Below are 16813 nucleotides of genomic sequence, written 5' to 3'. Positions count from 1 at the left end.
GTAGATAATATACAGGATCAGGTACTGAGATTATGTACAGGAGCTATAAAAACTACACCAATTACAGCACTACAGGTTGTTCCAGAATTTCATTTATCAGTAAGGAAAAGGATCAGTGATGAGTTATCAGTTTATACAGGGGAAATGATTGCACTATTATTAGCAATACAGTGGATAGAAGATATAAGACCTTTGAAATCAATTATTTGTTCAGATTCATGTTCATCATTGGCTAGTTTACAGTACAGTCACTCGGAAAGTAGACGAGACATTTTAATGGAAATAATGCCAATGTTATATAGAATTCAAATGATGGGGAGTACAGTGGTATTTGTATGGGTGCCGGCGCATATTGGTGTCCAAGGAAATGAAACTGCAGATAAAGAAGCAAAAGAAGCAGTTAAAAACAACGACATTAACTTAATTGTTAATCTAAGTAAGAATGAAATCAAGAGTATTATTAAGAAAAGACTGAAAGAAAGGTGGCAAAAACAATGGGATAAGGAGAAAAAAGGTCGGTGGTTTTACAGAATTCAAAGGAAAGTGGGAGAGATGAGAAGTGCAGGGAAAAACAGAAGAGATGAGATCGTAATATCGAGGATGAGATTTGGACACAAGACTAAATAGTATACTTTTTAAAATGGGTAAACATGATACGGGTAGGTGTGAATTTTGTGGACAAGAAGAAACAGTGGAACATGTTATATTGTACTGTCAGAAATATGAGACTGAAAGAAGGATGCTAATGCAAAATTTAGAAAAAATAAAAATGCAATTTATACCGAGATATATGTTACAAAATAATTCATGGAATGAATGCTACAGTTTTATATTTCAGTTCCTTAAAATAACTAATTTGTGGGAGAGAATTTAAAAAATATATGTATGTATATGTGTATGTATATGTATATATATAGATTTAATTTGATTTGTTTTATATAGATAAAAGGGGGAAAAAAGGAGGGGGGGGGGAATTTGGGAAGGAAGTCCATTTTTGATCCACACTCCATTCCAGTTGGTGGCGGAAATATTTTGTTGTTTGTCAACCGCCAATAAAATTTCAAGAAGAAGAAGAAGAAGAAGAAACGCATGAGGGGATAGTTTTATTTTCAGTACCTTAAAATAACTCATTTGTGGGAGAGAATATAAAAAATAAAAAATAAATAAAAAAGGGGAGGGGAGTAAGTCATTTTGATTCACACTCCAGTCCAGTGGTGGCGGTAATACACCATAAGTTGGCTTGTCAACCGCCATAAAATCGTACAAGAAGAAGAAGAAGAAGAAGAAGAAGAAGAACGCATGAGGGAAATCCACGCGGAAAGTTGCTGGCCTGTTTTCACCCATTTGTGTTTTGGTTTATGAGCCGTATAACTGCTCGAATACTAAAATTAAATAGTAATTTTTGTAAATCGTTGACAGCATGGTCCGAGCAAGAAGGTAGGTAACGTTAGTCTACTTGATTTTGGAATTCATTGCTGGTTTTGTGCGATATCACAACGTTAGAATATTTTGATAACGGAGAGCAGATATATCAGTTTATGAAACATACTTTTTTTTTAAATCGATGATTAAATCAACCAATTTATTGTATTTTGCATGGTTGCAAAACAAATTTGTACAAAAAGACACGAGATAGCTATGTAGGCAGACGTCTGCACTACAATGTCAGTGCAAATATATTTAATTAAGTTCTTTGTGATTTTACCATTGAAGTGTTACTTATTCAAATATTACATTTTCCCCAAATTCAAAGGATAGTAAAAAAGCCTAGAGCAAAGAAGCAGCAAGAATATGACAGTGATGATCCTGAAGCTTATGGAGATGAAGCCATTCCAGATAAGGTCATTTTTGGATAAAACTTGGTTTGTATTATTGTGATTATCTGATTGTAAACAACTTTGTTTTTCTCATCAGAAAGCGTCAAAGTATGTGGAGGATAAAATAGATGAATTCCACAATGAAAAAATATCAGTGAGTTATGTTTTCCTCTTGTTCTTTAAGCATGAACTGCCACAATAATATCCTATTACATAATATTCAAATTTTGTCTTTCTCTATAGAAACTTTTGGCTCAAGGGATTCAAGAAGACAGCGATCAAGAGGATGAAGATAAAGTGGTAAGCAAATAAAGCCACTTTTAAAACAATTAAAAAAAAACTTTTAACATGGGGCTTTTTTTTTTTTTTACTTATGGTAGTAGTTTGACCGTTTCCGCTTTGCTTGGTGATCAGCAATAATAGTTTTTTCTTTCTAGGAGGAGATCATGCCCCTGGCACTTTCTGATTCAGATGATGATGAGGAAGTGCAGGAAGAGGATAATGAAGAAGAGGAAGAGACAGACATGGAGAGTGACTTGGAAGGAAAGCAAGATGATGGTAATATGCTTTAAAGATTAGCCAAATATAACACTGTTTATGCATGTTTTTTTGCATTACAGTGTTATTAAAGAAACATTTATGTGAATATTCAAGTATTTTCTTCCACTTTAAAAATGCTCAAACATGTTTGAGGTATTGTCTCTGACACTTCCATTTCCGTTCTTCCAGATCTCCCAAATGACATGGCTTGGGGAACTAAAAAGAAGATTTTTTTTTTTTTTACTTATGGTAGTAGTTTGACCGTTTCCGCTTTGCTTGGTGATCAGCAATAATAGTTTTTTCTTTCTAGGAGGAGATCATGCCCCTGGCACTTTCTGATTCAGATGATGATGAGGAAGTGCAGGAAGAGGATAATGAAGAAGAGGAAGAGACAGACATGGAGAGTGACTTGGAAGGAAAGCAAGATGATGGTAATATGCTTTAACTACTTCAGTCTGTGTGAATTAAATTTATTTAATACACAAGTTTCACAATTTGAGTTGAATTACTGAAATAAATGAACTTTCCACGACATTCTAATTTGAGATGCACCTGTACATTCACTCCCCCCCACCTACAATCCCTGCCGGTACGAGACTCGAACCCGCAACCTTTGTGTTACGAGTCTGACTCACCCCTAAGCATGTGTAAGATATATCATTCATATGTGTAAAATACATATAGTGATTTTTGTATTTTGCAGAGGGCAAATCTGTTGAAGACATAGAGGCAGAAGACAAAGAAGAGGAAGAGGAGGCCAAAAAAATTCAATCGAGATTGGCAGCCAACCTAAGTGAGGAAGACTATGATCTAAACCTTCTTGAGGTACTGCATTTACTTTGTTTTCTAAAGCTATGAGTAGAGTTTAGGTGTTTGGGTCATATTACCCAAAGTCCTTGTACCCTTCCTGTGGACTTTTAGGAATTTGCAGCAGCGGCTGAAGCAGAGAAGGAGGTTGAAAAAGAGGAAAGGATTGTAAAGGATTTGAAGACCATGTCACTGAAGGAAAAGCTCAAACTGCTAAAGAAAGAATCACCAGAGTTGTTGGAACTTATTCAGGACTTCAAAGCAAAGGTAGAGATTTGCTGCAATGACATTTATGCTGCTTTTTGCTTTCCCTTAATGCTGTTTTATTGATAAATTTGAGTGTTTATTGCATACTCAGCTTACAGAATTGAGGGATGAAGTTCAGCCCCTTGTGGAAATGGTCAAAGATGGACGGATTCCTCCTGGAAAGGCTAGTCTACCTGATTACTGTTGTTCAATTTTTATGTAATTATACTTTAAAATGAAGTCTAATGTTTTTTTTGTTGTTGCTTTTGTTTTGTATCCTTTTCATCCTCTAGGGTGCAAAATACCTCATTGCCAAACAGCAGCTTTATCTTAAGTAAGCCTTACCTACCACATTTTATATACTCTAATTCTGTGATTGGAGTATTTATATTACATAGTAGTTACAGTCATAGCTCAAACATACCAATAATAAGTTTGAAGAAAAACCTTTATTTAGCAAGGATGCATTAAATTGATAAAAAAAAGACAGTTAATACTTTTACATTGTTAAAAAAAGATTTCTCTTTCAAATAAATGCTGTTCCTGAAAAAAATCTATCAGGGTTCCACAAAAATATTAAGCAGCACAACTGTTTCATCATTGATCATTGTCAGAAATGTTTCTTGAGCCGCAAGTTAACATATTAAATTGATTTCTAACGGATCATGTGACTTTAAAGAGTAATGGCTGCTGAAAATTCAGCTTTGCCATCACAGGAATATATTGCATTTTAAAATGTATTCAAATAGAAAAAAGTAAAATTTGTGTCATGCATTAAGCTGAAGAACTCTATATAATTGTTCTTATTACTTTTGTTCTTGTTGTTATTTTTATTATATGTATGTTTTTGAATATTTGTACATTTTATTTATTTATATAATTTTCAAACAAAAAATGTTTTGAAATGAGATATATATGACTAAATTGTGAAATTGAAATGTTTCCTCTTGCCATGAATATAGCCACTGCTGCTGACATGGCGTTAAATCATAAATAAATAAAATAGAAAAAATTCATTTTAAATTGTAATAGCATTTTACAATATTACTAGTTTTACTGTATCGATTGTATTGATCAAATAAACGAGTATAAGAGGCTTTTTTTAAACATTTAAAAATGTACATACTTTAAACTTTTGAACAGTAGTGCATTTGTTTTTCACTATAAACATTCCTTGACTTGAACTGAATAGTTACATAAATTGTGAAATATTCCCTATTGTCACTTCACTATGAATTTTCCCTTTTTCCCAGCTATTGCACAAACATTAGTTTTTATTTGGTTCTAAAAGCGAAACGAATTCCAGCACATAATCATCCTGTGATTGAGAGATTGCTGACCTACAGAAATGTAAGTACAAACAAATGTACCCTTTTTTCACAGGTAGTCATTTAAAAAATCGTAATCTTTCAAAACTTGATCTCATCACGTTCACAGCTGATAAATGAACTAGGAGCAGTAGATGCTATACTGGCTCCTCAACTGCATCAACTTCTCTCTGGAGAACAGCTAAACAGAACTTTAAAGAAATCAGCAAGCAGCAAACATATAAAAGTAATTACTAGTAATTCCATTTTAATTTATGGAAGTTATAGCATTGGCTCCATTTTCGCTAAGTCTGACATGTCTTTATTTTAGGTTTCAGAAAAGGCTAGGCTGGAAGAAGCAGAGTCAGAATCAGATGAGGAAGCAAATCTGCGCTTTTATAACGCCATGGCGGAGAGACAGAAACTCAAGAGGATGAAGAATGAAATGCAGAACGAGGACAGGTGAGTCCACTTACAACATTCAGTTTGTCATAAATAATGCTTCAGAAAACTTACTGTCACTGATTGCATTTCAAGTTTGGTGGAGGAGGAAAAGATGGAGGGAAATGCTAAAAGACGGATCACCTATCAGGTGAGGTGTTGTGGTTAAAGTATGCATGCTCCAGCATACCCACTTTTCAAAAAAACTTAAGCACCATTTTAAACAATGTTAGGGACAGTGTTATCAGAGTCTCATCATATGTTTTGTGAAAAGATGTCCAAGAACAAAGGGCTCACACCCAAGAGGAAGAAGATTGATCGGAATCCCAGAGTCAAACACAGAGAGAAGTTCAGACGTGCCCAGGTTCGTCGGAAGGGTCAGGTAAGTGTCATAGGATTCATTTCTTTAATTCACTTTTGTTTGTGAAATATAAGGTATCACTACCCAAAATGGACTCTGACCTCTGATTATTTGTGTCAGGTTCGTGAGGTGCGGCGCGAGGAGACGAGATACAGTGGAGAATGGTCTGGTATTCGTGCCGGAGTTAAGAGAAGCGTCAAACTCAAGTGATAAATCTGCAGATGATACTCATCCACGCTTGAATGTGATATTAAAATGGACATTTCTGTATCACAGATATTAACAGATGGATTTGACATGTTTAATTCAACTGCTCAAACAGCAAATTAAATAAAATCAAGTTCTGATCACAGTAAAATGCAAAATCATTTTTTGTGATGCATGTGCAGAAAGAGTTTGTTTTTTATACATTAAACATGCATCCTATATAATTTAAAATGTACTTTAAATCAGCTGTTAAAGCGTGTGATTTGTTGCAGATGGACTCAGTTTTAAAAATACTAAGAAAGGGCAAGATTAGGATCATTACTGAAGCATATATTTTCTTGTTTTCAAACTGATTAAAGGCCAAAGAAAGTAGATAAAATAAAATGTATGCTGATCTCATTGTATAGAGGAAATCAATATTAAGGAACTTGTTAGTTTTTTTTCTGAACTTACAGATGCCATTTTTTTGAACGACAAGTCAGTTTTCCAGGATCTGTTTCTCTATTCAGTACAACAAAAACTAGTCCCAGACCTGCCTTGAGCCTACAGTAGACATGCTACAAAATCGCAGCAAGTTTTTTCATACTTGTCGTGACATAAATTCACGGTGTGCTTCAGTCAGATTACTGACGATCTTGTCCTCAATCTCTACCTCTTTCTGCACTTCCTCATCTGTGAGGACCAGCTCTTGTTGCATGTCCTTTGTGACAACAACCACATAACCACGGCGTGTGTCGAGAACATTCGCAACCACTGTATGGTGGTTGTATGTTTCTAAGGCACGCCATGCTCGCTCCAAAAGGATGGAGGGGTCCGTTTCCAACTTGAAAGAGATGACAAATGCCTTAGGTGCCCAGTCCTTCACCAATGGGGACAGCATCTTGGGAACCATCTTCATACTTATCTAAATAACATTAAACAAGCAGATGAATGACTTTTTATATGAGGTTTGGAGCCTAGGTTAACTGCATGTAGCGTAGCACAGGGGTTTTTAAACTGGGATCCGTGGACCCTCAGGGGAGTGCTAGGGGGTCCATGGAAAAGATGCAATAAAAAAATGTAATAGATTAAATTGTGAACTACTTCAATAAAATTGATTCATATAAATAATAAAAACGTAATAAATGACTATGTAATCATAAAAAAATCAAGTAAATACACTGAAAAATGAATAATACAACAAACAGTTCAGTACTAAAATGACTAAAAAAACCTTATTGTTACATAAACAAATTCATGATGTTAATTTTTCACATAAATTGCATCTTTATTCATGAAAATATATAGCTGCTTTTAAAATTTTTAAATGGGGTCCCTTGCATGAGAATGATCATATTTGAAGGGGTCTATGGAAATCTAAAAGACTGTAAACCCCTGGCATAGCAGACTGAATTAATATTTGTATGTATTATACAACACCTGAAGTGGCCCATTAGAAGACTGAATTTTGTGTTCTGGCATTTCATATGCTGGGATGTAGAAATCAGAAACAGCAGCAGCCAAATAAAACATGGCATTGGACCCTAGGAGGGAAAAACATAAATTAATAGCAGTAACTAGAAATTCGACTACAAACGTATTCAGCCTCAAATAATCATAAAGGGGGTTTGCTCACCTATGGAGCTTAATGCTTGAGCTGCTGCCTTGAGTAGATGGAGGTACTCAGACAAGGTGTTGAATTCCACCGGCAGCAGTAATCCTGCGGCTTTCACCGCCTGATAGCGCTTTAGAACCTTTGCAATGTTTGGAAGTGCATTCTGATCCACCAGGATCTGACCGGCGTCCTCCTTACCAGTCTCTAGTTGTAAGCTATCCAGTAAATTGACCCCTGTGTACAGACGAGTGTATGGGTAGAGAGAACGATGCCTGTGCAGAAAGATCACTGCATAGCCTGAGTCCAGAAAATACTCGGCAGAGGAGGCCCCTCGCCGACCACTGCTGAAGTTGTCCAGGAACCGTACTGTTCGGGATTCCAGAGGAACTTTGGTTCCTCCTGAGGTGATGAGGACTACTCTGCGCCCGGCCGATCCATGATGTTCGGCAAACTCTGCCATGAGTTTCTTGACCTCCTCCACATGAGAGGGGACCGCAAACTCTTCAGACAGTCCTCCATCCACTGCCTTCGAGGCTGAGGGGTCACAGTGGGCCATTATAAACCTAAAATAAATAGGGTTTAGTTAATAAAGTGTTATCACTATGCATGTGTTCATGAATGGCGATTTGTAATTAAAAATAAGCTACAGAAGATGATCGATTCTGACAGATTCCAGACCTTAAAATAATACGACTTTATATTCTGCATAATTGTCCCTGAGCAATATACTGTTGGTCAACTATGAAATTAAGGTCAGATGAATATTTGACCAAGTTCTTGCACTAGAGTACCATAATTATCATGACTTTCACTAGACAAAACGAATGTATTTTCACTTAACATGCGTTGTACACAAATCTGCTCCCTCAAACAATACATTCTCGCTGTCAGTGTACGTTAAGCTTATCTAATTATCGCGCAGATATGAATAAATAAACATAATAAGATAAACAAATGTTTACCTGTTTGCTTTCTCACAAATAATACGCGCAAGAATATAATTCACCTGCGAAGGACCCTAATAAACTCGGACCTAGTGTGTGACAGAACAACATGAGCACTTCCTACAACTTGTTATGGTTGAGCGTCCGCGTGCGCAGCTTCGGATGACGCGATTGGCTTTCAGAGGGCTACCGCTGTGGAAATTCCAAAATAAAGGTTTTCAGATGACTCTCCAAACACGGACCACAGTGGTAAGATAGACAAAAGAAAGTACACAAGAAAACAGAGATAAAAGAAGAAGAGCATAATACTATTTTTAATTTACTGTGGCCAATAAACAGTGGTGTAATTATCCATCCAACATATAAAATATATTTCTAATGTAGACTTTGAAGGAAGAACGAACTGCAAAATATGTGTATAACATGTAATCCACGTTCGGTTCAGAGGGGGCAGCATTGTGTAAGCAATACGAAATGAGAATCATTTTTACTTCTTAAAAGCTGCAAAATATTTTTGCAAACATTTAGGACTGGGGTTATAATAACTTCGCATTATAAATGTGATATTTACACATCCTACAAATAAATACTCCTTATTTTAAGAACTAAAATAAGATAAAAAGACCTCAAATAAGACCACAATAGTAAAACAAATGAGGAATATTTTTCTTCCTCCAGACAAACGGCTCACAGCGGGGAAACGTCTTTATTGAAATTATTATTATTATTTTAAACCTTCATTATCTTATTAGTAAATAATTTTGGGGTGCTGTCCACATCTTGTTATTAGGAAAAATAATATTAGAATCAGAAAGAGCTTTATTGCCAAGTATGTTTGCACATACAAGGAATTTGTTATAGTGTCACAAGCTTCCAGTACACGGAGACAACAACAACACAGAAAATAAAAATGAGATGTGAATAAAATACACATGCATAAATATAAACCACAAAAAAAGAATAAATTGTATGTACAGGTGTGCTATAGATGGAATAGGAATAGAATAAAATAAAATAAGTTGTAGGGATGTACTAGGGTTTAGGGTGATAAATAAGTATAAGGTTATTGCACATACTGTACTTTAATTGCACAATGGGAGAACATTAACTGTTCATGAGGTAGATTGCCTGGGGAAAGAAACTGTTCCTGTGCCTGGCTGTCCTGGTATTCGGTGCTCTGTAACGCCGACCAGATGGCAAAAGTTCAAAAAGGAGGCCTGTAGGCCTGTATAGATATCATTACCCATTTGCCAAAGGCTTTGTGAACTGCACTGTTATTAGCCCCAATAACGTTTCTTATTAATCAATTAGGCATTTCATATTTAAAATACTGATTATTATTAAAAATACCGAAGATACCTGACGAAATTATCCACTGTGGTAACTCAAAATCCAAGAATTGACGGATTTAAAACCAAATAAAGTCTAATAACCGCATAAAACTATCTTCATTTTATTATTAAATAAAAAAAAATGTTGGGAATTATCTACACCTAAATATCTCATTTCTATTCGGACATACTGCTACTCTTTCGACAAAGGCTTTATGATCTGTGCTGTATTAGCAATAATAAAGTTTATTTTGAATCGACTAGTACATTTCATGTTCTATATTGTTTTTATTGTATGGTATTTTTGTGATTAGGGTAAATGTGAAAAGCCATTGTTAATAATTCTCGTGATATTCTTGTACACTAAAGGCACTACTTTCCGGCTGCAAAGCCTGTCGCAGCTTGGTACTGTGGGCCGTTCTCCGGCTAATGTCCAAAAGTAGTTCCGGATTTTTGATCCGCGCAGTCCCCGGATGTTAGCTATTCAGAGAGAAAGACGAACGAGCGAGAGAGAGAGGCGGAGAAGCTAGGAGACGCCACGGACAAACCGGTAAAGGGATTGCGGGTCTCAAACCCACGATAAACACGGAGCGCTGAGGCTCGTTTCGAGGAGACGGCTGTGATCGAAAAAAGGAAGGGGAGGGGACAGCTAACTTTGACAGACCTGCACTGGCCTCCAGCAGCGGACGCAAGCCCGGGTGAGTGCGGCTGAACGTTACGAGCTCGCGACATGGAGCTCGCGAAGTTGAAGTCAGGGCCCGCGAAAAATGGACGACTTTAACTGTTAGTTGCGTGCTGCTGAAGTTCTGAGCAGAGCAGGAGGACAGACGTTCAGGCCTCAAGTGGTATGCCGCTGCCGCCGTCGGTCGGGGGCAAGTGGGGACACTGCAAGCTGCTCTGTCACAGCAGAACAAGTTTAGTTAGCAAGCTGCTAGCCGCCAATACGGTTTTTGTCAGACAGGTAGCGAGAGTGAGCTGCTAATTAGCCGCCAGCTTTACTTTAGCTCGCCTGCTATTTGTGCGCGTATCTGACAGGGGTCTGACTTGAAATATTTGTGACTGAAACTCGGTCAGTAAGCCGAGCTGGGAGCCAGCTCTTCGACCGGGAACTGCCAAACGACCAACTTTTGGTGCTGTGAACTAACAGTAGTTGGAGGTGGAGGCCGTATCTATTAATATGTTGGAAACAGACGCGCGGCAGCTGCGTGTCATTTTAAATACGAATCCTGGCCAACTTGTGGGGCCATTAATATGCATACGAGCTAGGTTTTTGTGCGAACAGAGATTTAAGATTGTTAATGAAGCGTTATTGAAACCTTTAGTTTGACTTTATGAAGTTGTGCGTGAGTTATTACCTTTCTGTCAGCATATGCGACAGGTGATAAGACACACCTCTTAAGTCTCTACAGTTCTGATCTTGCATGTAACTCGTGTGGCTTATTTGCACGATTTTATACACATCATATGTAGACTGACATATCTAGTCAATGCAAGACTAGTCCCCCGTCTAGTCAGCTGCTGGATTGTTACCCGCTGCCTGTCAGGTGTTTGGATTTTCCCCTTTATTTACTGCAAGAACAGACCTTTACTGTCATGTTGTGCTCTGGGTTGAATTTGAATTCGAATTCTTGTTGTTTATATCGCGATGCCTAACGTTTATAATTTATATGGAGCCACCGTAATTTGACATTAAGGCAAGACACCACAAGTGAATATAGTTACAAAAAGATGTCTCTTTACTTCCCCATTTGATTAATCACAGAACAATATCGAATATGACAATTGTTTGCATTCCAGTTTTGTTTTGTTTGAAATGGTGTTTAAATATGCAAATGAGGCGTTATATAATTAAATATGCACTGATTTGCAGAAAAATCCATGTTCAGAATTCTTGTTTTATTTTTTTGCCATATAAGAGTTAAAAGTAACACAGGGTATATATGCTATATGCAGTCAGGTAAGTGTTATATGAACAAGCCACTCTGTAAAGAATATAAATTGGGGGTGGGCGATATGAGCTAAAATTCATATCATGATATTTTACATTGTCCAGGCGATATCGATATTATATTGTGATATGAGAAAAAAAATGACATGCAAAATATTTTAAGCTTATATGACTAGAAAAAGTGAGGGATTGGACAAAGACCTGAAAAGTCTTTTTTTATTGTGCCATTGTTTTTCTCAAAAAGTGCAAACGCGCGCAACATGAGGTAGGCCTGTATGAATTAAATTAAATTAAATATTCTGTGTTTGAGTAAGCCAGTGGTTCCCAAACTTTTTCTGCCGGGCCTGCCTTTTGTAGTTAAAAATATGTTCAAGGCCCCCTCCCCCCCCCTCTTTTTTTTTTTTTTTTGGAAGTCTCTTATGCTCACCAAGGCTACATTTATTTATTAAAAATAAAGTAAACACTGTAATATTGTGAAAGTTTCTCAATTTAAATGATCTATTTGAATGTTTTAACACACAGGCTACTGTATTCCTGTGATCAAAGCTGAATTTTCAGCATCATTACTCCAGTCTTCAGTGTCACATGATCCTTCAGAAATCATTCTAATATGCTGATTTGCTGCTCAGTAACCATTTCTGATTATTGTCAATGTTGTAAACATTTGTGCTGCTTCATGTTTTTGAGGAAACAATTTTTTCATGATTCTCTTATGAATATTTAAAATGGTCCTTTATGTCAGAGCGTTGGAGTTTGTCAGAAATGGAAAGCGGCATCAGTTTACTGTCATGGATTTGTCGTGTCGCGTCGCGACCACATCCACAGCAGAGAACATCACTGGGTTCTATTTGCTTTTGTCAAATTGCGCCGCTCGCATCTGGTGTAGACACCTTGTTTTGGTATTTGTGAATCTTAAGTATATTCATAATCTGCTTTACGTTTACCTGGCACTGAAAGTCCTTTCTCAAACTTGTAACTTTCATGCTTAGAGCAGAACCATGCATCCTTCCTTTATGTTTCTGCATGACTCCCTGCAATACAACTCTGATTCTTCAATCGCGCCATCTAGTGGTCTGTTATTGATACAACCACAACTTCTGCAAAGTACTGCAAGTCATGTTGAGGTCATTAAAATGTCAAATTAATATTTTGCATTCAATTTACTTATCAGGCAAGTGGCCGCATGATGAGCAAGAAAATTACACAGTGTAGTAAGGCTGCACAATTAATCGAATTTCTAATTGCGATAACAATTATGGATGCCACAATTAGGTAATCGTTCAAAGCTGCAATTAATCGTTCAAAGTCCACTTATGTTATTCTGTGTGCTTAAGATGCTTTTTTTTCTTTCTACATGTTATCTTAAGGGTTTTTCCATTTGTTTTAATTTGAGTTTTAGTATAACACTATAATACCATTCATATTTTTACTTTTTTATAATTTAAAGAAGAAACCAATCCGATTTATAGTTGACATTTGAGGCTTAATACTAGTGCTGTGTTCAAAATATCGATACGACGATGTATCGTCACAGAGATTTGACGATACGAGTATACTGTGGCACGTGTGCAGCAGTGGACCATGCTTAATTTTACAATGTTTAAAATTTAGTAGAAAAGTGCGAGGTTTCTAAAAAAGAATGAATAGAGCATCTGTTAATAATCTGGCCGCAGAGGAACACAACGGGGATGCCTGATATAAAGAGACGTAATCCCCAAAACAGAGCTTCACACTTGCGCAATACAGAAATATCTGCTAAGCGTGCTACTTATTTTTGTCAACCTGGCAACCATGTGCACACGCACTCTCTCTCCACTGTAGATAAACGCGCTTGCTTTCTGAAAACACCGCTTAGCTTGCAGTTTAGCTATCTCCACTTCAAGTCTATTCTCAGAAAAGTGTGATTCATCAACTGTTCATTTACGACAGAGAGAGAGAGGCTGTGTATGTATGAATTACCACCGTTTTGCCGCGTTTCTCTATTAACAGTAAAGTTATGGCTTTAATTCCTTTAGAAACAATGACGCTACCAGCTCCTTGTTGAGAAAGATAATGTAGCTCTTGAGCGATTAAGCTATTTAGTTGATAAAATTGCGGGGCAGCGCTAAAAAGTTTGTTCCTGAATGTCTGAGTTCGACCGCAGCGTGATCTGTGTGTGTGACTGCACTTAACACCAAACTGCTTCTGTTTCACATAAATGCTGGCACAGACGTGCATGTTCGGCTAGAGTCACTTTGAACTTGTGCATCTTTAGAAGCGGAGCTGCGCGGAAAGTTACAAAAAATGTTGTGCACACCACCACGAGAAACGATGTCGCGCGCACTCAAAGCGAACTTGCTGACGCTCGAGTATAAATCAGCCATAAATCAGCCTTGAGCGTGTGTGCGTTAGATATAGTGAAGACAGCTCGTTAGATTAGAACTCTTCTAATTAATTTTTTTAATTGTAGAGAGTGTGTTAATTTGTGCAATGATAACCTACCAGCAATGTAAATTATTTTTTAAACATATTAGAATGAGTACATTACAATATAAATTTATTAGAACAAGTACATTATTATTTATGGGCATAAAAACAAGATGCAAACAATCAGAATATTGTACCTGGTGGGGAGTGCACAATGTAAACATGAAACATATGCCATTACCTGTATTGTACTGTGGTACAGTTATGGAGGCCCTTCATAATGCAGAGGTCAACTGCGTGCTCTGCCAATAGTTAGAAATGGCACTATAGTAAGCAGTGTTTAATAAACAGCTGTTTTTCTAAATTCTGCTGAGGTGAAATTCAGTGCAGTCATGTATCGTGATACGTATCGTATCGTGGCCTCTGTATCGTGATACGTATCGTAAGTTTTCCAGTTAGAGTGTCTTCAGCTTGTTTATTTTCATATAAAAATATGGCATGCAGTTGCATCAAACAATGATAAACATCATTCAATGTAAATTGTGATTATCGTAATTAATAATCGCAATTTCAAGGAAATAATCGACAATTATGATTTTTGTCATAATCGTGCAGCCCACCCTGCAGAGGTTTCTTTTGCAAAATAATCTGCTGACTGTACACGATCCCTCAGTTTGGAAACTACTGGAGTAGGCGATTTGTGCTCTATTAATTTGGTATGTTATGATGCTCTATGTGTTTGATTACTAATGCCTGTGTAGTACGGCGTTGCACACAGAGGACAAAAACGTTCAGCCTTGACTCTTTATCGTCATTTGTGTTCAAATTTGCAAAACGTACCAAATTGAACAAAACAATATAAATGCAAAATTTGAATTCATGAATATATAACGGTATCCACGGTATAGCAAAATCCATATCATGTAACAACATAATACCGGTAGTCACTTTCATACCGGTATAGCGCCCACCCCTAATATAGATAGGATTAAAACTCTGTAAGTGCAACTGAAGTGAAGGTTTCTGGCTCAGTGCAGGAAAAAAAGTAATTCTGAGAAAACAGCTTATAAAAATATGTATTGTAATTGAAGTCTGCAAATGCAAATGGATAAAATGTAATCAAATAAATATCTAAATGTGAATTTGGGTGTTTTTTTCCCCCTGCTATTCTGAAAAAAGACATGTTATCGAAGCAAAATATACCAATACCTCAAAATTGACCAGAGCCATGAAAAGACAATGGTTTTGCCTGTAGTGTCTTGCCTTAAGTTGACAATGACCGCTTGTCTGCATATTTTTGCATGCATGTTACAATTTGTATTGGCTTGATGGGGATTGACCAACAGCATTCTATTAGTTATAATAGGATTTTCTTCCCCTCCTCCTTCACTTAAAGAGTAGAGTACAAATGGAGAGACTGTTGAATTATGTACCAGCATGCTTAAAATACTGAATGATGGACATATGTGAACTACCCGGGACATATTTTCCCCACCCAGTCAGTGTAGCAGTACAATAGTGTGAAAGATTCACGTTAGCACCAGACTTGTTTGTCTTTGGGTTGTCAGCTCACAGAACGCAGAAAATGATTGAACTATCAGTTGCCTGTCAGAACACGCCTGGTGGTTCTTGTGCTGAAACCGCTGCATTTTAGTATTTATAATTATTGCGTCAAGAACATTGTTATATTTGTACAAAAAGTGATTTGAGTCATGAATGTTATGCTTGTACATTTTGATCTCTGTAATGTTTTGTACTTTTGTATTGTTATAAAATGGCTAAAAGCTATAGCAGACTTTATATGTGTATGTATGCATATAAATAATTTATCAGATTTGATCATGTGATGCCATACAACATAACAGAATTCATTGCTGCTGCTGCTGCTTGCTCATGTTTTTGCAGTTGTTTTCCCACCAAAAATGTAATTTCCTGGAAGATGATGTCTTTAGGGACATAGCATTTGTTAGTTAAATGTATATTATGACATGTTACATAGGTATTAGAAATGACTAACAGCATGGAAAGGGATATTAAGAATATAGGGGGAAAAAATATGACATTATTACCAGGTAATACATATTTAGTTTGAAACATTTTGATGAGATGATAAAAAAAGATAAAGCACCTGAAATATCAGTCAGTTTTAAATTAATCTGTTTATATATAAAAAAATGCAGTTCACATTTTTAGTATTTTGTAATATATTTTTCTAGAAGACGAGGACATGAAATTGTACCGCACATGAATGATTCATTATTTATGTTGTTTAATTGTTAATATTCTCTTAATCTGACTGCATGTACTATAACTTTTTGAACTGAGAGTAGCATGAAAGAAGGTTTTGTTACTTTGGTTTTAAATGCTGTCTTAAGAAAGGTATTACCCCTTAAGTGTCTTTTATCTTTCAACTTGTTCTGTATGTTGTTCATTAGTGTTTTGCTAAATGGGCTGGAATGGGAGCTCTTAAAAAACACAAGCATGGCATCTGTTGTAGGGTTCCATAACTGTTCCCATGCCAGGATCTGACGAGGCCTCCGCTGCAGTATTGCATACAGACTCGTCTCCGTCTTGCCCTCAGGCCTCAGTGGGCATCCTGCTGCTATGTCTAAACTCACCTGGAAACTGCTGGCTTTATGCATTCCACCTACTTTATCATAGCTAAACGATGCCATAGGCTACATGCTAAATGGGACATTGTATGCCGCTTTAGATCTTTGGTGACTGTGTTATTAATTTTTTATACGTTGGAGCTATACAGTGTTCAGTGTAATGAGCTGTCTTTACTGTTACACTGTTTACAGAGTTTTCTGAGGTATTAGCCCCCCCCCCCCCCCCCCCCCCCCCCCCCCCCCCTTGCCCAC

General features: G+C 36.9%; 2 protein-coding genes and 1 pseudogene across 3 annotated transcripts; 2 read left to right on the top strand and 1 right to left on the bottom strand.

The window, feature by feature from the left end:
* The first annotated feature begins 1230 nt into the window (after positions 1–1230).
* Positions 1231–5824, top strand: LOC107565995 (something about silencing protein 10-like). The gene is made up of 16 exons (XM_016251380.1): positions 1231–1437; positions 1754–1841; positions 1915–1971; positions 2061–2117; positions 2255–2375; positions 2547–2612; positions 3061–3182; positions 3279–3431; positions 3523–3594; positions 3704–3744; positions 4664–4760; positions 4848–4964; positions 5049–5179; positions 5255–5309; positions 5433–5540; positions 5640–5824. Exons 1-16 carry the CDS (start codon positions 1421–1423, stop codon positions 5727–5729), a joined length of 1392 nt encoding a protein of 463 aa, XP_016106866.1. The 5' UTR covers positions 1231–1420; the 3' UTR covers positions 5730–5824.
* A 107-nt stretch (positions 5825–5931) lies between these two features.
* On the bottom strand, positions 5932–8394 carry LOC107565714 (phosphopantothenate--cysteine ligase-like). Of its 2 annotated transcripts, none has more exons than XM_016251085.1 (4): positions 8327–8385; positions 7342–7883; positions 7146–7249; positions 5932–6630 (listed from the first exon to the last, which is right to left on the bottom strand). In XM_016251085.1, exons 2-4 carry the CDS (start codon positions 7874–7876, stop codon positions 6307–6309), a joined length of 963 nt encoding a protein of 320 aa, XP_016106571.1. In that variant the 5' UTR covers positions 7877–7883; positions 8327–8385; the 3' UTR covers positions 5932–6306. The 2 variants fall into 2 exon arrangements, with proteins under 2 accessions (XP_016106571.1, XP_016106498.1); XM_016251012.1 differs by having other exon boundaries at positions 5933–6630; positions 8283–8394.
* Positions 8395–10080: 1686 nt separating this feature from the next.
* LOC107565864 (forkhead box protein J3 pseudogene) overlaps positions 10081–16813 on the top strand; it is a 65921-nt pseudogene continuing 59188 nt past the window's right edge.

The sequence above is a fragment of the Sinocyclocheilus grahami genome, unplaced genomic scaffold, assembly GCF_001515645.1.
Source record: "Sinocyclocheilus grahami isolate Dianchi unplaced genomic scaffold, SAMN03320097.WGS_v1.1 scaffold3.1, whole genome shotgun sequence".
NCBI lineage: Eukaryota > Metazoa > Chordata > Actinopteri > Cypriniformes > Cyprinidae > Sinocyclocheilus > Sinocyclocheilus grahami.
The sequence above is the reverse complement of the archived record's forward strand: the minus strand, read 5'-3'. Positions and strand labels throughout refer to the sequence as shown.

Coding starts and splice junctions, on each gene's coding strand:
- LOC107565995 (XM_016251380.1), top strand. Junction 2,118..2,254: donor AAGAGGATGAAGATAAAGTG/GTAAGCAAATAA, acceptor TTTTCTTTCTAG/GAGGAGATCATGCCCCTGGC. Junction 3,595..3,703: donor GACGGATTCCTCCTGGAAAG/GCTAGTCTACCT, acceptor TTCATCCTCTAG/GGTGCAAAATACCTCATTGC.
- LOC107565714 (XM_016251012.1), bottom strand. CDS start 7,876: ATGGCCCACTGTGACCCCTCAGCCTCGAAGGCAGTGGATGGAGGACTG. Junction 7,250..7,341: donor TCAAGCATTAAGCTCCATAG/GTGAGCAAACCC, acceptor TTTCCCTCCTAG/GGTCCAATGCCATGTTTTAT. Junction 6,631..7,145: donor CTTCTAATGGGCCACTTCAG/GTGTTGTATAAT, acceptor AATGTTATTTAG/ATAAGTATGAAGATGGTTCC.